Genomic DNA, 21047 nt, shown 5'->3' with positions numbered 1-21047 from the left:
GTCCATAAAGACCGTCCGGAATAAAAATGCTAGAAGAATTCGTTACCTGAGACTCAAATTTAACGGGGCGTCCTCTAGTTCATCTGGCAGGCCTTGCGAGGTCGGCTTGACCAACTTTGACCTGGCTGCGGGTCTGGAAGACCAGTCCGCGAGCCCGACCCGCGCGTGGAGGAGGGCTGTCGGGGAGGCGGCACCCCCGGCCCGGGGCCTGCGCGGAGGCGGGGCCTGGTGTGTGGGCGAGGCGCCACAGGCCCCGTCCCATCACGTGCCGACCCTCGCCTGCCGCGTCGGCAGCCCAGGAACACTCCAGACACCGGCGGCTGAAGGGCAGGGGCGGCCGCGGCCTCGGCTGCGGGGCTGGGCCTATGGCGGCGACGGCGACGGCGACGGCGACGGCGGTGGCGGCGGGGGCCGGGGCCGCGGCGGGGGCCGAGTCGGCCGAGGGGCCCCCGGGGCCGGCGGCGGCGCTGGAGCTGTGGCTCAGTGAGTAGCCAGGGCCGCCCCTCGGCGCGGGCCCAGCGCCCCACGTGAGGCCTGGCTTCCCGCCTCCCTGGGCCTTTCTTCTGAGGCCGGCGGCCGGACAGGTGGCCGCGGGGAGGCCGGCGCCCGGGGAGGCGGGCTGGGCCCGGCGCGGGTGGGAGGATCGCCGCGGGGAGGCCCCGAGAGGAGTCCCAGGAATCCGCCAGGGCTGCGGACCCGAGGCTGGGCGCTCTGCTCCCCCTCCTCGCAACCTCCCCCAGTCGCGGTGCATAAACACTGTTAACAGCATAATGGCCAAGGTTTATTGAGCTTTGCTTTTATGCCAAGCACTGTGCTGAAAAGCATTTCAGCCACTGTTAATCCTCATTACGACCCCAAGAGACAGCTTCTGTTTTTAACCTCGTTTTACAGATGGGGACCTTTCGACTTACTCAGTTGTGCAACATACCCATCCTCTGGGAAGGAGCTGTCTCTGGCTGCCGACTCTAATGTCAAAACAAGCCCTTTACACCTTTTGTGCATGTTGGTTGTGGCCGGGTTTCTTACGTGTATTGTCTCCAGGAAGACTCACGGCAGTCCTAAGAGTCGTTTTTGTTCCTACGTTACCGGTGGGGACTCGAAATTCCAAGAGAATAAAGCATATGCTCCTTGTATTGGGCTCTGCTGGGTGCTGGGAGTACTGAGATGCGTAACACAGGGTCCTTGCTCACAAAGACATTTTTAAGTGGGTGGTACAAGCCGACAATAACAGCACTTTGTTACATTAACTGAAGATTGGGAGGGAGCCGGGTTTAAAGTGCGGTGGTGGGAGTTGGGTTTGTTTACCTGGGGATTGTCTCAGGGGACATAGCATTTGAGTGGACAATGGAGGCGACAGCGTTTCAGAATGTGCAAAAGCTGGGGGAACAGGAGGGTGTGGAGCATTCTGGGAAGAAGGAGGTCATTACTGCAGGAGTGCAAAGCGTAAAGAGGCTGCACTGCTAATTGGGGTGAGATCTTCAAGGGTCTTGTATGTTGCAGAAAGGAGTTCAGTTTATCCCTGATGCAGTAGGGGAGAGGATGTTGGCCTTTTCAGCCTGGGACTCTGATCAAGTACACTTGTTAAAAGCATCACCTGCAGCCGTGAGAAGAGACGAATTGGTTAGGGATTGGGGAGTTCAGGCAGAGAGAGATGAAAAGCTCTTCTGGTAGTGTGTCGGGGGTGAAATAGGACAAAGGTATTGGGATGGAGAGTAGAAATAATTAGCTAGTACAATCAGCAGGCTTGATGCATTAGAATAGAGGCAAGAGACCAGGAGGCATTTAGGATGGATCCCAGGTTTCAGGCTCAGGTAACTGGTTGGTTACAGATGTCTCACTTGTTGACTTGTGGAGTTTGAGGTGCTTGTGGCACAAAGAGAACCTTTCTGGGCAGTTGGTTGGCTCCAGAGAGGGTAAAAGAGCTGGAGGTCAACTTGGGACCTTCAGTTCATTGGCAGTGAGCTTGTCCAGGGAGGCTGTGCCCGTTAGGAAGAGTAGAGGTTTGCAGATGGAGCGTGGAGAATCTCAACATGGAAGAAGCAGGTGGGAAAAGCAGCCTGGAGACAGAAGGCGGAGGCTACAGGCTGGGCGTGGAGGGGGAAGCTTGGGCGTTGGGGAGCTGCAGGTGGATGCAGTTGGTAGGTGGTTTTGCTGCTGAGAGATAGAGTAGGAGGAGGAAGGAGGAGGGGGAACTTCGAATTTGGCGACTAAAAGGTTACTGAAATACCTTAGTGCTAAATGGTGGGGACAGAAGGTGGTTGACTAGGAGGCAGTGGAGTTGCAAAATCAAGTGGGCCGAGTTAGAGGCCAGCTAGCGGCCGACACAGGTCGGGGAGAAAAAGGGAACCGTGGCTGCTCAAGGAGGAGGTCCTGAAGCTCCAGCTGTTTTAGGCCAGCCAGTGTGGTCCCAGAGTTGTGAGATCTTCCAGTTGTTCAGGTAGGGCTAGAACCTGTACCAATAGCACACACCCACTCCCCAGTCTTGACAACCAAAAATGCCTCCAGACGTTACCAGATGTGCCCTGGCAGAGAAGGCAGACTCACCTCTCCCCTCCCCGCCTGAGATCCTCTGAGTTCGGGCTCTGGAGTGTGGAGTGGACTTCAGAAATGTATCTTGTAGTCTTCGTGGTTGTGCGACTTGCACCTCCCCGCCCCCGCCCCTCCATAGGGCAGAGAAAGTGAACTGTGTAAACCAGACTTCTGGGGGGCTGGGGCGCAGTGGAGGTGGTATGTGGGAGGACAAGGGGTAGAAGGGCTGGTGGTGGGGCAAGGACAGGAGTGTCGTTGAAGGAAAGCACTGTGAGTCTGGACTGGATGGAGAAGGAAGTCACTCTGGGGACCGCCGAGCTCAGCTCACTGACAGGTCTTACCTCAGCAGGCAAGGCAGCTGTGCCTCTAAGATCGGAATGTAATACCATGTCTGTCTAGGGGCTTAAGAGGAGTGAGTACATGTGAAGCGCTCAGGATACTGCCTGGCACACAGTGTTGGCTATTATTATCATTAGTCTTCCTAGTTGGGAGTGGCAGAGACTAACTCATGTTGTGTTACCAAAAAAGAAAAGAAAAACGTCAGACCTAGGAAGCTGTTTCAGCAGAAGTTCATGCTTTAAAAATACAAGTAGCAGGTGTGCTAGCTTTCTGTGTGCTTTGGTGCCCAAGCTACTGAGGGTCTAGGTCCAGGCAGCTGAAGAGTGTGGTTAGCAAGATGAGCAAAGATGCGCAGATGAGAGCAGCCATTAACCAAAAGTTGATAGAAACTGGAGAAAGAGAACGCCTCAAAGAGTTGCTGAGAGCCAAAGTAATTGAATGTGGCTGGAAGGATCAGTTGAAGGCACAGTGTAAAGAGGTAATTAAGGAATAAGGACTAGGGCTTCCCTGGTGGCACAGTGGTTGAGAGTCTGCCTGCCGATGCAGGGGACATGGGTTCGTGCCCCGGTCTGGGAGGATCCCACATGCCACGGAGCGGCTGGGCCCGTGAGCGGGGGAGGCCACAATGGTGAGAGGCCTGCGTACTGAAAAAAAAAAAAAAAAAGAAAAAAAAGAAAAAGGACTAGAACATGTTACTGTTGATGACTTGGTAGCTGAAGTCACACCGAAAGGCAGAGCCCTGGTACCTGACGGTGTAAAGAAGGAGCTCCTACAAAGAATAAGAACATTCCTTGCTCAGCATGCCAGCCTTTAAGATTGAATTAGATTGTGTTGTTTTGTGGTTTTATTTCTGAAAGTAAAACTTGCCATAAATTAGGAATCGATTTCCCAAAATAAAATCCTTTTTTGTATGATGGGATACAGTTTTCAGTAATGATGTATACAATTGTATTGATTTTTTCCCCCTGAATGTATTATTTTAATAAACGTCTCAAGAATGAAAAAAAAAAGTAGCAGCTTCTGGGCATTTTGCAGCTTTTCTTACCCCACTTAGTTTATTTTGGGCATTGTTCCACATGACTGCATTTAGAGCTGCCTCGTTCTTGTTAATGAAACGCCTCGTGTGCCCCATTCCATGGGGTGCTATGCTCTGTTTAACCAATTCCTTGTTAGTGGACACTTCGGGTTGCTGGGAGTCTTGTGCTATTAACAGCAGCCCTGGGGCCTCCTGGTCTCTAGCTCTGGTAGTGCTGCCAAGGAGGCAGTAGCTTAAGTAAAGGTAAGGCAGGCTGCTCAGTAAATCTCTCTCTTCTTCCACTCGGACCTACTCCCAGGTGAAAAGTCCTGTCTCCTGGCCTCGCTTTCATGCCTCCTTTGGGGATAGGAGTGGCTCTATTTATACTCTCCCAGCTTCTCAAGGGTTGTCGTGGAGCCCAGGCGTAGGTCATTCCTGTGGTGGGTCTTGCTTGGGCTTTCGGCGTGTGCTTAACTGAATGATTGCTGGATACAGGGGTCGATGTGTACCCCATGTAGGATTCCCCCATGCAGTGAGCACTGCTACGGGGCTGCGTTCTAAGTGTTCTCAAAGTGAGTGCTCCCCACAGCCTCAGGGCTCCCTTTACTAGCACAGGCTGCTCTAGCGCCAGGGTCATGACCCTGGTGGTTGGGTGGCAGCTGATGTGAGATGATTTGACTTTTGAGTTAGTCACTGTTAGATGAACCATTTTAGGGAATTCCCTGATGGTCCCGGGGTTAGGACTCAGTGCTTTCATTGCCGTGGCCAGGGTTCGATCCCTGGTAGGGGAACTAAGATCCCACAAGCCCACAGCATGGCCAAAAAAAGATGAATCATTTCATTCACAGGTGGAGGGCTCAGCTGTTTTCTTTCCTTCTTCTTCTCTTTTCTTTTCAATCTTTCTTTTTAAAAAAATTTTTTTGGTGGGTGAGTGCACCGTGCTGAACTGCATGGCATGCAGGATCTTCCCTGCGGTGGAAGTGCAGAGTCTTAACCACTGGACCACCAGGGAAGTCCCCCTCAGCTGTTTTCTTAATACCTCTCACCCTGTAGCACAGCGGTCCCCAACCTTTTTGGCACCAGGGACTGGTTTCGTGGAAGACGGTTTTTCCACGGACGGGGGGGTAAAGGGGGGCTGGGGATGGGTGGATGCTTCAGGAGGTAATGCCAGTGATGGGGGAATGGCAGATGAGGCTTCGCTCTCTAGCCCGCTGCTCACCTCCTGCTGTGTGGCCCAGTTCCTTACAGGCTGAGACCCAGTAAGGTCCACCCGGAGGTTGGGGACCCCTGCTGTAGCAGACTTGAAATGCATACAGACATTGATTTTATTAAGCAAATATATGGCAGTAGTCCTATATTTGTCCTGCCCGAGTGCATAAACCACCTTGGTGCCCAGGATAGCCATTCTTTTTAATGATAAAGGCATTTGTGATGAGATAAATGCTTTTATTTTATTTATTTATGGCTGCATTGGATCTTCGTTGCAGCATGTGGGCTTTCTCAGTTGCAGCGAACGGGGGCTACTCTTCGTTGCGGTGTGCAGGCTTCTCATTGCGGTAGCTTCTCTTGTTGCAGCGCACGGGCTCTAGGGTGTGCGGGCTTCAGTAGTTGTGGCGCATGGGCTTAGTTGCCTCGCGGCATGTGGGATCTTCCTGGACCAGGGCTCGAGCCTGTGTCTCCTGCATTGGCAGGCGGATTCTTAACCACTGCACCACCAGGGAAGCCAGTGATAACCATTCTTGATGGGGCGGTGATAGTCAGATGAAGCAAAGTAGGGTGGTTTTGTTTTTTTTTTTGCGGTACACGGGCCTCTCACTGTTGTGGCCTCTCCCGTTGTGGAGCACAGGCTCCGGATGCGCAGGCTCAGCGGCCATGGCTCACAGGCCTAGCCGCTCTGTGGCATGTGGGATCTTCCCGGACCGGGGCGCAAACCCGTGTCCCGTGCATCGGCAGGCGGACTCTCAACCACTGCGCCACCAGGGAAGCCCAGGGTTTTGTTTTTTTAAAAAATTAATTAATTAATTTTATTTGATTGCGCTGGGTCTTAGCTGCAGCTCGCGGGCTCCTTAGTTGCATCACGCGGGGTCTTCATTGTAGCATGCGGGAACTTTGTTGCAGCATGCGGACTTCTTAGCTGCGGCATACATGTGGGATCTAGTTCCCTGACCAGGGATGGAACCTGGGCCCCCTGCATTGGGAGCGTGGAGTCTTAATCACTGTGCCACCAGGGAAGTCCCAGAGTAGAGGTTTTTAGAGTTTTTACCTGGCCAGGTCCTGTCTGGCTCCTAGCCACTCCTTGGGGCAAATTGGGAGTCAAACAGACGTGGAGGGTTGCTCTGGGCTGATCAGACCGAGCTACTGGTCCTCTGGGGGTCATTTTCTCTAGAGCTGCTCAAAGCCACTGAAATAGCTTGGCAGGTTGGAATTAGGTATTCAGAGATCCAGTTAGTTCAGAACTGGAATAGCCATCTCCTGGTGTCAGCCATATGTGTAGCCAACTGGCCAGACTCTGCATGGTAAAAGATGAATCATTCATTCACTCGTAGATAGCCATGCTGATGACTCTTCTGGGTGCTGGAGATGGGAAGGTGAATGAGACAGACCTTCTTCCGGCCTTAGGGAGCTGATAACTTAGTGGTAAGAAAGTCAAAGAAGCTAGTTCCCAAAAGAGGCCCTGCCTTTGCCAAGGAACTGAAGACTTAACCCTGAGAAACATTTGGGCCCTGGAATCAGGCAGACCTGGGATTGAATTTTTGCCATTTTCTAGCTTTGTGGCTGGGCAGGTTTCTTCAGTGGTGAGGTAATAATGCCAACTTCAGTTGTTCTGAGGTTTACAGGAAAGGATGCTTGGAAAACACTCAGCATCATGTCTGACCCACAGCAAAAACAAAGCGGGATGGGAGGGCAGCTACTACTATTATTGCTGTTATTTGGGAGCTCCGAAAAACCTTGAGGGAATCCTTGTCATATGAGATATAGCAAATAAAATAACTTACACTTTATAGATCTTTTTGCTGCTTTGCCTTGGTTAAGGGTTTAGAACATTATTTAACCTTATAGAGGTTTTTTCCTTCCTTTCTTTGGAAAAACTGGTGACCTGGCAGTAGGGGAGGAGGGAGAGGGCTGGATTCTGCATGGTTGAATTGGGGTCCTGCCTGCTCTTCTCTGCCACTGGGGCGTAGAGTCAAGTGTTGAGGTCTGAATGCCTTTTAGGTGTCAAGCTTGACCTTGTAGTGAAGTGAAACTTAATGAAGCTTAAAGGGTAAAGAATTATCTTAGATGAATGAGATCTCCTTAATCAGACTCTTTGGAAATCACTGCCTTAAGTTTATTTCATGAGTAATTATTTTGTGCCTATGGGTATGACATTGTACTAAGCACTATAGGAAACATACGGCTTCTGCCTTCGTTTTTTTTTTTTGTTTTTTTTTTTTGCGGTACACGGGCCTCTCACTGTTGTGGCTTCTCCCGTTGCGGAGCACAGGCTCCAGATGCGCAGGCTCCGGACGCACAGGCTCAGCGGCCATGGCTCACGGGCCCAGCCACTCCACAGCATGTGGGATCTTCCCAGACCACTGCGCCACCAGGGAAGCCCCTGCCTTCGTTTTTTTTTTTTTTTTAACATTTACTGAATATGTTGCTACCAACTTTTTTTAATATTTATTTATTTAGGCTCTGCTGTGTCTTAGTTGCGGCATGCGGGATCTTCATTGCGGCATGTGGGATCTTTAGTTGCGGCATGCAGACTTCTTAGTTGTGGCATGCATGCAGGATCTAGTCCCCCCACCAGGGATTGAACCCGGGCCCCCTGCATTGGGAGCATGGAGTCTTACCCACTGGACCACCAGGGAAGTCCCTCTGCCTTCGTTTTGAATAAACTTTTGAAGTTTAAGTGTAGTAAGTCATGTGTACATACTAAAGTAAAAGGCAGAGACTATTATAAGATTAGCTGTCTTTTATTGATTACTTAATGTTTGCTGCTATACTGAGTACTTTAGACACTGTCTATTAAAAATCTCATGGCTATCCCATGAGGAGGGTACTATTTTCCTTATTTTATAGTTGAGGAAACTGAGGCTCAGAGAGCCCAAGGACATGTAACTAGTAAGGGATGGAGCTGGAGATCCCCATCCTGAAAGAGCAGATAAGATGTGGGCCTTCTGAGAAGAAAGGGATGGCTTCTGTTTTGTGGGGGTGGGAGATAGAAAGATTAAGAAAGTCTTTATGAAGTGGCATTTGAATTGGGACTCGAAAGGTGAACAGCATTTTGAGAGATGGAACATAGGGAAAGAGCTTTGAGGAAGAAAAAGGTGAGGGGCATATGGGAATTGATCATCTAATTCCTTTGCTCTCCTTTGTTGTCTTTTTTCACTTAGGATGGAGTTGGTGGGTGGGAAGATGGGGGATTGAGTACCTGTCCTCTGAATCTCATTGTTGAGTTGTGGGGCACATGACTTCTGTGTGAAATAAATGTGACTGCTGTCTGGAAAAGTTAAACTCTGGATGACTGTGTAGTCTTAAGTGATCAGAAGGGAGGAGAATTAGTAGGGGCTGGAGCAGTGGGAGGAGGGTTTTGGGAGGAGACGGAAATTCAGAGTGGCCTTGAAGAATGGATAGGATTTTGAGAGGAGAGAAGTGGACGTTCAGGCAAGAGGAATAGTGTCAGAGATGTGACCATAAGAATTACTTATTTGCAGAGCTTGAAAGAGCTTCTCTGTCAGGACCAGTAAGGTATTTCACTGGAGAGCCAGGTAGGCCAGGACAGGCTGGACAGTGGGGAGTAAGGGAAATGTTATGAAAGGGCAGGACGAAGACAGTTTCAGCAGCTCCTTTGTGAGAATGTGGCCTGGTTCAGTCTGCGGGCGGGGCGTGTGGAATGGGCATCCTTGTTGGGTTGCTGGCTGCAGATTCTAGGCAGCAGCAGTGGGAGGAGAGGAAGAAGCTGCTACCATCAAGCACCAGGAAGGATACACACAACCCCTTATTCCAGGAAGTCAAGGATTGCCCCTCCCTTCCGTGGAGCATGGTCTCAACATTAGGCCTTCTGACAATCCCTCTTTCTCCAGGTATCTCCTGCTCCTGGCTGTGCCCTCGTGCTCTTCATGCTCCGTGTCCTCATATTTCATCCGAATATGAATGTTCCAATGGGGGAGACCCTAGCATGACTAGATCTGGGTTCCTTGGCCATGTGTATGGTAGCAGAGAGAAATAGCATTTTGAGGAGTGAAGACAAGGAGGTCCTCTTGTCAGACTGGATAAGCCACTGACATGTGGAGAAGCTTCTTACATAGGATGGTCAGGAGATTTCAGAAAAAGGAGGCTCAGATTTAGGCCTGTTACTTTGAGGATATGGTGGGAGCCGCTCAGGGCTTCATTGTATGTTCTAGTCTTCCTGTCACATGGCTAAGAAGCTTACAGGTTCTGGCCCATGCCCAGATGCTGGCCCAAGCCCGTCCTCATTGCAGGGCCAAAGTGGGGGAGTCCTGACACGGGCATGAAGAAGGTGCACATAGGCCATCCCCTGCACTGGGAATGGAGCCCCTTTCAGGACAGTGGCTTGTTAACCAGTTGAGCTGTTCATTCAGTCAGCAAACAGTCGCTAAGGCCGTGTCATGGGCCAGACACTGTGCCTGACAGTGATGATGAGTACAAGCCCCTGTCCCTTTCAGCTGTCTGCTCACTGGGTCTGATCCCTTAGAGGTGATGTCACAGTCCTTGGCTGTTGTCATATTTGGGGGGCTAGTGGCGTGGAGAGGTGTTTGTTTCTCTTTATTATACTTTAATTTTATTTTTTATTTCCTTGACAGATAAAGCCACAGACCCAAGCATGTCAGAACAGGATTGGTCAGCTATTCAGAATTTCTGTGACCAAGTGAACACTGATCCCAGTGGGTAAGGTGACTTCACACACATGCTTGACTTTGGGGCACCTCAGACTGTGCATGCCTTTGTTTCTCAGGATTGTTTCACGTAGCGTAGATTGTTGTTTCGTGTTTTTCTACCTCCATGATCTACTGAGTACATTATTTTTCTAGAAATAGCAAATTCATGTGGTTTTCTAAAAAACAAGTAGTCAGTTTGGAACTGGCAGCTACTTAATACATTTTAAATAGTGTTAAGAAACACTGCTCCTGAGGAGGTCTCTGAATGTTAGGGATAGAATGTAGCTAGGGTACGCAGCCATGTGAAAGATCAGTGTGTTCTCCGTAATTTAAATGCAGTCTTTCTTAAGGAAAAGCAGGGGGAAAAGGGGTAAGATTTTGTTGAATTTGGTTTCTAAAGTATCTGGATAGGAACTTAAGAAATGAGTCAGTCATCCGGATGTTTTATCTCCATGTTGCTGAATATTCATTTTGAAACGAGCAAGAAGGTTGATCACATTTTCTGCTCTAGTCTTAACTGAGCAGTTGTCATGTGACAGACAAGGTCTGTGCTGCTCACGACCAAGTTACTCACAGGTCTGGAAGTTGTAGGGGTGGGTTGACTGGGGAGAGGATGGTGTGCCCTGGAAGTGTAGCTATGAGAAGGGTGGGTGGGAGTCGGCCGCCTTCAGGGGCTCATGCCTGGCCGTGTGCAGTCACATCCCACCTCTGCTCTGGGACCTGAGCTCCTGGAGGAGAGGGGACTTTACCGGGTGTGCTCAGCCAGACTGGTGTGTTCCTCTCCGCCCAGAGTCCAGGTGTCTTTGTTTTCCCTTAGCTCAACCCATGCACCTTGGCTACTAGCCCACAAGATCCAGTCTCCACAAGAGAAAGAAGCTCTTTATGCCTTAACGGTGAGTTCGGCTTGACCATTAACCTAAGCTCTCCTGTCCTGAGGCTAGCGTTTCTGTGGGGAAGAGGCTCTGAGAGGTTCGCCTTCACTGGCCTTGGGAAAGCAGGTTGGAGGGAGTTCTGGGCTCAGATTGCCCCATTCTAGATCTGTTTCTGGAGAGTAGTATTGAGCCCGCTTTGCGAGAAGGAAAGGAAGGCTTTATTTCTTTTTGCCCTTTTTAGACCCGGGCTGGCAAGGTCAAGTCCCACAGGGCCAGATTGGTAACATAAGTGAATGAGCTGCTGGGGGGGGACCAAGGAACTGGAGAGCCCATGCCCAGTCTAAAGAGGGCAGCTACAGTGCAGGACCTGCTGGCTGTTGCCAGGCGTGAGTTTGGGCCCAGTGTTGCTAGGACTTCTGTTTAAGAGAAACTGGGAATCTAGATTTTTAAATATATGAATTCTCTGAATTTTTCAATATTGGTGACTGCTTTGAAATGTTAAACAAGATTGTGGACCAAAGAAGACATTTACAGGCCCAATTTGTCACTCAAGTGCCAGTAGGTAACCCGTAGTTTAACAGTTCTTGGGTATTCCGTGTCCAATTTCCGCCTCTAAGGAGAAAGAAGGAAGTGATTCTCTGACTGCTTTCACCTACCCGAAGGGTCTCCTTAAAAGGTGGAGTGAGGGACTTCCCTGGTGGTCCAGCGGTTGGGGCTCCATGCTCCCAATGTAGGGGGCTGGGGTTCGATCCCTGGTCGGGGAACTGGATCCCACATGCCGCACCTAGAAGATCCTGCATGCTGCAACTAAAAGATCCCACACGCCACAAAAAAGATCCAGCACATGGCAATGAACATCCCGCGTGCCACAGCTAGGACCTGGCACAGCCAAATAAACAAATAAATATTAAAAAAAAAAAAAAAAAAGGTGGGGTGACCTCAGAGTACCCCACTGAGCTATTTCCTGGGCACAAACCTGTCAGTTACAAGAGCAAACAGGTTCTTTTTTTTTCTTAATCTAAAAGTGTCACCCTTTCTCCCAATCTTTAGTGTCCTCAGTCTTGAGCCATGATTTCAGCAAATACTTACCAGGTTTGAAATGAGCCCTGGAGCCAATGGTTTCCCCTTCTCATGGGGGTCCTGTGTTTGCGCAGGTGCTGGAGGTGTGTGTGAACCACTGTGGGGAGAAGTTCCACAATGAGGTGGCCAAGTTCCGCTTCCTGAACGAGCTCATCAAAGTGTTGTCCCCAAAGGTGAGTACCCTGGGCTTGGCTTTGCTCACTGTTCTGCATGCCCCCCGGGTTTCAAACTCCTGTCACCCTTCTTGGTCCAGAAGCAGACCTGCTCATGGATAGAACCTGCCAGGCTGTCCCAGGTTTGTGAGAGCTGAGAGGTGAAAGCTTTCCTCTCCAAGGTGTAGGATGATGGTCATGGTCATCAGCTGATCCCCGCCCTTTGATGGTTAGCATTTTCAAATTCTCCCTTTAAAAATGGCCTTGTAGACAGGTGGTCTAGAGGGGCAAGCACAGAGGGGCCTAGCTGGTGGGCACAGGTTTCCTGGTAGAGATAGCAAGACATGTTGGGTGTAGCTTTAAGTTTCCTTCTTTCCTTGTCTTCTGTAGCTTTCCTCCTGGTACCTGTCTTAGCGACACCATTATCGGGTAACTAACATTGGTGGAACATTCCTTTGCTGCTTCCCAGCAATTCTGATACCAACTTGGTGTCCTGTGATTTAATTCGTTTCTGAAAATAAGTACTCAAAGTTAGGACAGACCGTACAGGTTAAGAGCTCAGTCCTACCTAGATTACACCTACTTCAGACACCAGTCGTAAGTCTCGGGGATGGCCAAGCTACTTGCACTTCTGCCCGACCAACTGCAAGTTCAGAGCTTCCTCTGACCCCCTCTGCTAGGTTCCATAATTCACTAGAAAGATTCACAGAACACAGGAAAGCACTATACTTACTAATATTCTTTTACTATAAAGGATGTAAATGCAAGAGATACATAGGCCAAGGTCTTGGGGGTGAAGGGGGAGCAGAGCTTCTATGCCCTCTCCCGTGGAACCTGAGCATACCACCCTCCCAGCACATCCATGTGTTCAACCAGAAGGCTCTGTGGACCTGGTTGTTTTGGAGTTTTTATCTGGAATTATGTGGGCATGATTGATTTAATCACTGGCCATGTTATTGAACTCAGTCTCCAGCCTCCCTCTCCTCTTGGGGAGGTCAGGATAGGGCTGAAAGTTCCAACCCTCTAATCACATGGTCAATCCCTCCCTTGAAACTAAGTGCCCACCAGGAGTGTTTAGCAGAAACTCAGGTATGGTCCGTGGGGGCTCACTGTAAATAAAAAAAGACGTTCCTGTCACTTAGGAAATTCCTAGGGTCTTTGAAATTCTGTGCCAGGAGGAACTGAGGACAAGGGTCAAATGTATATATATATATACATATATGTATATATATATGTATGTATGTATATATGTATATATATATTTTATTTCCATAATCCTTTAATTTTAAGAGGATCTTTTATAAAGAATCAAAACATTTGAGTTTCAGCAATTCCTTTCACTTTACCTTATTTTCATTCCAGACTTGCCACAGTCAAATAATGAGTGTCCCCAGTGGCTCTAACCTAGGCCAATATATGGTAGGATTTAATTTTAGTGGCTTTATGGGTTGATTCTTTGAAACCCAGAAAGAGCCCTGGAAACGGGTGCCAGATAATTCGTCTTCTAGCTGTGCCTCAACTCTACCAGCCTTGGGCAGCTCACTTCCCTGGGTCTCAGCAGCCATCTCTTTAGTGATAGTGTGGGCTGGGCAGTCTACTAATGAAACTGCACAACTAGGATGGGATTTGAACCCAGCCAAAGCTCAGACTGGGACTTGAACCCACGGGCTGGGACTCAAACCCACTGTCTTTTTTTTTTTTTTTATCATTATTATTAATTAATTAGTTTATTTTCAGCTGCATTGGGTCTTCGTTGTTGTGCGCCAGCTTTTTCTAGTTGTGGAGAGCGGGGGCTACTCTTGGTTGTGGTGCATGGCCTTCTCATTGCGGTGGCTTCTCCTGTTGTAGAGCACAGGCACTAGGTGTGCGGGCTCCAGTAGTTGTGGCATGCGGGCTCAGTAATTGTGGCTTGCAGGCTCCCGAGCACAGGCTCAGTAGTTGTGGCGCATGGGATTAGTTGCTCCACGGCATGTGGGTTCTTCCTGGACCAGGGCTCGAACCCGTGTTCCCTGCATTGGCAGGCGGATTCTTAACCACTGCGCCACCAGGAAAGTCCCAAACCCCGTGTCTTTTAATTAAAATCAATCACCTGGTGTCAGGACTTACTGAAGCTCAGGTTCATTATGTCTCTGCACAGAAGGAGTTCAGCAAGAGGCAACGTGATAGGCAAGAAGTAGATTTATTAATATAGGACGCCTGTGAGGGATACAAGTGCGCAGGCAAGGTGGCTCTGCCCTGAGAATTAAGTGGGAAAACAGATTTATTTAGAGAGATATACATTCCAAAGGTAGAATGTCTCAAAAGGTGAGAGCAGTCCTGAAATATGGGGTGGTTAGTTTTTATGGGTTGGGTGATTTCATAGGCTAACGAGTGGGAGGATTATTCCAGCTATTTTGGGGAAGGGGCAGAGATTTCCAGGAATTGGGCCACCGCTCACTTTCTGGCCTTTTATGGTCAGCCTCTGAACGGTCATGGCACCTGTGGGTGTGTCGTTTAGCTAATGTATTACAATGAGCGTATACTGAAGTTCAAGGTCTACTGGAAGTCAAATCTTACACCATCTTGGGCCTAATTGGTTCTAACCAGTTTATGTCGTATTCTCAACAGCTGTGTCATTCTCTAAAGGTTACGTCTTGCCGCCCCCTCCTGTCTCACCAAGTCCCTTCCGGCTCTGTAATTCCCTTTCCTTTTTCAGTACCTAGGCTCCTGGACCACAGAAAAAGTTAAAGGAAGAGTCATTGAAATACTCTTCAGTTGGACAGTGTGGTTTCCAGAAGACATCAAGATCCGAGATGCTTACCAGATGCTGAAGAAACAAGGTCTCACTACCATTACTTATGTTGCATTCCCTTTTCACAGTAGTTGTTCCTTCTTGCTTTTTTGTACGCTTTGTCAGTTTGGGGTGAAAGCTGGAGATCTTGTGTCCAGTAGATACAACAATAGAGGCTGACGCAGTAATTTTGATCCCTGGAAATGGGCAGATCGTTCCTTCCGGTTGACGGGAGTTGAGCTAGGTTTGAGACGGTTGTTGCTGTAGTTACCCTCACTATGCCAGGTTCCAGATTCCTCTAGTGCTAGCTTGTGTTGAGGGTGGAGGCTGACTTGCTAGAGCGTTTCTCTCAGTATCTGCTCTGCTCTCAGCTTTGGGTCTTCCTGTTGCTCTACACCTCAGAGGGGGTCTTATTCCATCGCCTTTCCTGACAGTAGACCCTTACTACTTGTTCCTCAGTGCCCGTAGCCTGGTGGTGGTGGTGCTGGTTCTGCTGTGAGTAAGCCTCAGTCTCAGGCAGGCATGTGTCCCTGGTCTTGGTGGGACCTGTTTGTGATCCTGTTGCATCCCGACTCGGGTCTGGGCCAGGACACATTGCTGCCCCTCTCCCAGGGACACAGGCTTTTCTTTTTTTTCCAGCTGCAGTAGGTTTTCACTGCAAACCTGTTCTAAGGACAACAGGTTTGGTGTCCTTTCCCCAGCAGTGTGAGGCTTTTCTGTTGGGAGAGAAGGATTTCAGTGGGCCATCAGGCTTCTCCCATTCTCTTTTTGTGAGGCCTTTGGAGAATGAGCCTATTCCTCTTGTGTTGTGAGCCCCAGAGTGTGTCCTGTGTAGAAGCTGGGAGTCCATGTTCCTTTTCTCTTGGACTCTGTGGGAGGAGCCTGGATTCAGCATGGACTTATTTTTCTCCCTGTCGCACGCACTCACTTAACATTTTTAGGAGTATTAGGGATTCTACACTAATTTCTGGGCTCTGGGAGGTTGTATACCTGCATTAAATGATCAGTATTTGTATAGTGTAAGGCCCGTTGACCACTGGCATTACAGTCCGGTTCTGCTCTGATTTAGTTGGCTCTGACCTCCCCAACTTTGTACTGGTTCCATGGATTCTTTCATGGGAGGATGCAGAGCCTTGATCATACCCTGGGTGTATCTCTGTAAGGTCGTTGACAGTGTTTTCCTGGTGGGACATCAGGAACCAGGAGTTTCTGGGCTTTATACTGGATCCTGCTGAAGTCAACGGGTACCCATATCTGTATATTCATGAGTTGCATGTTTTAGGAATCATAAAGCAAGACCCTAAACTACCAGTGGATAAAATCTTGCCCCCACCTTCTCCCTGGCCCAAGAGCTCCATCTTTGATGCCGATGAAGAAAAGTCAAAGGTAAGGAGCTTCTCCCTGACCTTGGTGTCCTACCTGGAGTCTGACCAGACCCCTTCTTTTTTGTTTTTTGAATTTTATTTTATTTACCTTTTTACACAGCAGGTTCTTATTTGTTGTCCATTTTATACATATTAGTGTATATATCTCAATCCCAATCTCCCAATTCATCCCACCTCCACAGATCCCTTCTTTTAGGGACTCTCCTGCAATGTCCCCGACCCCAAACCAAAGTGTGGGAGAGTGTGGGGAGGTGGGTTTTGAGTTCCCTGTGGAGCAGAGAGAGGTAGCTGAAGGTCTGGATGTTTTCTTTGTGGATAGGCCAAATAATAAGTGTCCTGTTCTTTATATCTTTCACTTTATCTGTTCAGTGTTCCTGAGGGAAAGAAGGTATGAAAGGATAACCCTAGTAGGTAATGTGGGTGGTCGGTCATATCCAGAGTGTGGTGTCGGGGGAGGAGAGTGGGCAGTAAAGAATCGGTTGTATGTTGGCTCAGATCTTTTTAGTGTCAGTAAGCATGATCTCACCCATTTTCCTTCCATTTTTGTCTCCCAGAATTGTTGCTCCTCGGACATCAGTAAGGAGAGGGAAGGGAAAAGCAAGGTGGTCCAAACCTAGGCCAAGACCCAGGGATAACTCCAGGGTGCCCCTAAAGGTGGCAGTGCTTTTGGTCATTAGCGTTCTTGGTCCCTCACAAGGTCTGGTGAGTGTAGAACCAGGAAGACTCCAGTCCGAGGATGGGTATCTTCTGGTACCCTCTGCCTTCCAACTGCAACTGTCAGCTGTACTCTTCCCTTGGATCTAGTGCTCGCTGTGGGCAGAATGAGCAGGGCTGTGCTGGGTTCTGGGTGGCTTTCCCTCTGGCTCCTCTCCTACGGGTGCTTCACCATTGCAGAGGGTGGGAGGAGCAGGGGAGGAGGTGTGGCATGGACTTCTGAGAAAGATGGTCTTGTGTCAGCTGCTTAGACTCCCTGGCACTCAGTATCTCCACCTGTCCTGCCACCCATCCAACAAAGAGTGAATGACTCCTATACCTATTGGGAATAAGGTGGACAAGATCGCCAAGGTCTGTCACATCATAGTATGTGGTCCAAGACAGCCTTGGCACTGTTGACATTTTGGGCCAGTTAGCTTTCTTGTTGGAGGTCGTTAGGCACTGTAGGATAGAGTGTGTACAGTATCCCTCTACCCGCTAGATGCCAGGAGTACCCCCAGTTGTGACAACCGAAAATGTCTGCGGACTTTGCCGGAGGTTCCCTGGGGACATCCACCGCCCTACCCCATGGAAAAACCAGTGGTCTGTGGGGATGGTCCTAATCCTTAGGTTACTGTGTCGTTGTGAGGATTTGGTAAGGTAAATGCGTATAAAATGTGCGAGCTCTTATGAGTGCTGATTCTGCTGTTGCTGGTGCTATCAGTCTGGGCCGTTTGACACAGAGGGAATTGGTTTCACCTAGTCTTGTTCCTTCTTCAGCTTCTGACAAGGCTTCTGAAGAGCAACCATCCTGAGGATCTTCAGGCTGCAAACCGGCTGATCAAGAATTTGGTCAAGGAGGTGGGCATTTTCCAGGGGGTTCTGCAGAAGCAGCGCTTGACAGGGGCTGGACAGTGTATATGTGTGTGTGTGCTTGAGGGTGTGGGTACACAGTCGTCTGGGAGAAGGGATGGCCGCCTAGCCCTGAACCGGGGAACAGCTGTGGGCTCCCTGAAGGGCAGCGAGGTGGTGACTGGAAGCAGAAACTGCTGTGTGTTTCTCTAGTACTTCTGTCTAGGAACTCACAAAGCGTTTCACAGACACCAGTTTCCGTCCCAGCGACCGGTATTGGTGTGGATAGAATCCAGGTTTGGGAATTTTCCAGAGGGATTAAGGCTGGTGGTACAAAGGAGTAGTCCCAGCTCCCCAAACTGAATTGTCTGTCCCAGGAATTCCGGGCCTTGAGCATCTTCTCTACCCGCTGAGTGAACACTCCATTCGCTCCGTGCTTGTTCAGGCTTTCTTCAGAGCTTCTACTCCCTCACTTCATCCTCTTTCTCCCAAAAGGAACAAGAAAAATCAGAAAAGGTGTCTAAGAGAGTCAGTGCTGTGGAGGAGGTACGGAGCCACGTGAAGGTGCTGCAGGAAATGCTGAGCATGTACCGCAGGCCAGGGCAGGCCCCGCCAGACCAGGCAGCCTTGCAGGTACTCTTTTTAAAACTAAATTTCAGATCGCACTGAGTATCACTGACATACTAGGAATACACATATATTTCAAGAAGTCATCATACAATCAAAATTTATGTCCCTCACCCGCCCCCAACTTCCTCATTCCCTTCCCTTCTGTTCCTGCATCTCTCCCCATCCCCAGGCAACCGCTGATTTGTTTTCTGTTCTGATTAGTATATTTTTCCTAGACTCTTATATAAATGGAATGATACAGTATTACACTTGTTTTTTGGTCTGGCTTCTCTTCTCCCCCTTGGCGTTATTATTTGAGACCCGAGATCCATTCTTTTTTTTTTTTTTTTTTTTTTTTTTTTGGCTGCACCGCTTGGCATGTGGGGTCTCAGTTCCCTGACCGGGGATCAAACCCATGGCCCCTGCTTTCGGAGCGTGGAGTCTTTTTTTTTTTTTTTATTTCAAAGCAGTGTTCATTATTATCATTTTTAACATTTTTATCGGAGTATAATTGCTTTACAATGGTGTGTTAGTTTCTGCTACATAACAAAGGGAGTCAGTTATATGTACACATATATCCCCATATCCCCTCCCTCTTGCGTCTCTCTCCCACGCTCCCTATCCCACCCCTCTAGGTGGTCACAAAGCACGGAGCTGATCTTCCTGTGCTATGCTGGGGAGCGCAGAGTCTTAACCACTGGACCGCCAGGGAGGTCCCAGTAGTGTATTCCTTTTTACTGCTGAGTGGTACTCCGTTGTATGCGTATACCACAATATGTATATCCGTTCATCTGTTGATGGATATTTGGGTTGTTTCCAGCTCTGGGTGATGATGAATTAACCTGCTGTAAACAGTTGTATACAGGGTTTTGCGTGAGCATACACTTCCCTTTCTCTTGGGTAAATGCCTCGACGTGGGATTGCTAGGTCATATGCTACATGTACAGTTAACTCTTTAACAAACTGCCAAACCATTTTCCAGAGTGTTTGTGTCATTTCGTATTTCTGAAAGCAGTGTAAAGATTTCCCATTTCTTCACATTTACACATCTTGGGATCTTTCTTTTTTTATAACACACTTACTGAGAATTTATATAACAAGCTCTGTTTTATAGGTCGTGTATGAGAGGTGTGAAAAGCTGCGGCCCACCCTGTTCCGGCTGGCAAGCGATACCACCGATGATGACGATGCGCTCGGTATGATGTTTTTTTTCTTTAATTAAAAAAATATATATATATTTATTTTTGGCTGTGTTGGGTCTTTGTTGTTGTGTGCGGGCTTTCTCCGGTTGGGGCGAGTAGGGGCTACTCTTTGTTGTGTTGCTCAGGCTTCTCATTGCGGTGGCTTCTCTTGTTGTGGAGCACAGGCTCTAGGCGTGCGGGCTTCAGTAGTTGTGGCTCGCGGGCTCTAGAGCACAGGCTCAATAGCTGTGGCGCACAGGCTTAGTTGCTCCGCAGCATGTGGGATCTTCCTGGACCAGGGATTGAACCTGTGTCCCCTGCATTCGCAGGCAGATTCTTAACCACTGCACCACCAGGGAAGTCCCTTGGTACAGTCTTATTCTTTAGGCATAGACAGCACCCAAGAGTGCTGGACAGACTTGGGGCTTCCTGCCTTACTGCTGACGCAGAAACAAGACAGTAGCCCCTAGGTGTTATGGTAGTTGGGCTTGGGGAGGGTGTGGCCTGAGTTGATTCTTCTGATTTCCAGAGGAATCTACTATGTTTGAGCAAGAAATGAGCCGCAAGTCTGAAAGCATAGAAAAGGGTGGAAATTTACCATGTAGATTGGGTGTGAAGGGGATAGAAGAAAGAGTGGCTACAATTGAAGGCTTGAAGAAAGGCTGAACATTCTCAGAGGTCTGAGAAACAGCTGCAAGGGACTCCTTGGAAGGTTTCACACCCAAGGTGCCTTCAGGGGCTGGGAGGGGAGTCTAAGTGGGGATACCAAGTGGAAGGCACAGGGGAGAACTGTAATCCTGTACACAGGTATTGAAACATTTAAAACTATTTTATTTTATGGAAAATCTCAAAACACACAAAAGGGATTTATTCTATCCCCATGTACTCTTCACCTTTTGTTAATAATTACCAACTGATGACCAGTCTTTTGATCTTGTTTTATCTGTATTGCTTTCTCCCTCCATCTTCCCCCCTACATCCCCAATTCTATTTTTTTTTTATTTTAATAAGATCTGGCACCTTATTAGATGTCTGTTCGATGACTGTCTATGCATTTACTTTCTTAAATTTATTTATTTACTTTACTTACTTATTTTTATAGGATCTTAGTTCCCCGACCAGGGATCAAACCCGTGCCCCCTGTAGTGGAAGCGCAGAGTCTTAACCTCTGGGCCACTGGGGAAGTCCTCCCAATTCTATTTTTAAGCAAATTCCAAACATTTCAAAGTAACCAGTCAGTGTTCAGATTTTCCTGGGCATTTTTCCCTCTAATCATTCCTTGTTGACCCTCTTTCTTTTTTTAAAGTTTGTTGTAAATCAGTATCAAAAAGAAAAACCACGCTTTGTAATTGGTTGATATTTAAGTCCCTTTTAATGGGTAGCCCCTGTTCTTTTTTACTTCATGCATGAAAAACACGTCCTTTGACTTGCAGAGTTTCTCTTGGTCTCAGTTTTCCGATGGCATCTCCCATGGTATTTAATGTTTCTCTGTTCCTGAGATTTCTGAAATTCCTGCTTTCTTATAAATTGGATCAGGAGGCTTGTTCAGATTCAGGTTCAAATGGCAGGGCGTGTGCTGGGGAGCAAGAATGCTTCGCAGGTGATGTGAAGAGGCCCATGGTATCTGGTTTTCTGGGTTTTTTGTGATGTAATTATTGTCTAAACCCGTTATTTCCTCCGGTTGCAAT

General features: G+C 48.6%; 1 protein-coding gene across 1 annotated transcript in view; it reads left to right on the top strand.

Annotated features, from left to right (window-relative positions):
- Positions 1 to 268: 268 nt before the first annotated feature.
- Positions 269 to 21047, top strand: part of GGA2 (golgi associated, gamma adaptin ear containing, ARF binding protein 2) — a 33310-nt gene continuing 12531 nt past the window's right edge. Inside the window, exons 1-9 of the mRNA XM_032605335.1 lie at positions 269 to 483; positions 9691 to 9775; positions 10583 to 10658; positions 11792 to 11890; positions 14565 to 14688; positions 15922 to 16025; positions 17498 to 17578; positions 18065 to 18202; positions 19293 to 19374. Of these exons, the coding sequence (XP_032461226.1) occupies positions 366 to 483; positions 9691 to 9775; positions 10583 to 10658; positions 11792 to 11890; positions 14565 to 14688; positions 15922 to 16025; positions 17498 to 17578; positions 18065 to 18202; positions 19293 to 19374 (907 nt within the window). The 5' untranslated portion in view covers positions 269 to 365. The remainder of the gene's footprint in view (positions 484 to 9690; positions 9776 to 10582; positions 10659 to 11791; positions 11891 to 14564; positions 14689 to 15921; positions 16026 to 17497; positions 17579 to 18064; positions 18203 to 19292; positions 19375 to 21047) is intronic.

Source organism: Phocoena sinus, chromosome 15 (assembly GCF_008692025.1).
Source record: "Phocoena sinus isolate mPhoSin1 chromosome 15, mPhoSin1.pri, whole genome shotgun sequence".
In the NCBI taxonomy this organism is placed as follows: Eukaryota; Metazoa; Chordata; class Mammalia; order Artiodactyla; family Phocoenidae; genus Phocoena; species Phocoena sinus.
This window is presented reverse-complemented; position numbering and strand designations above follow the sequence as displayed.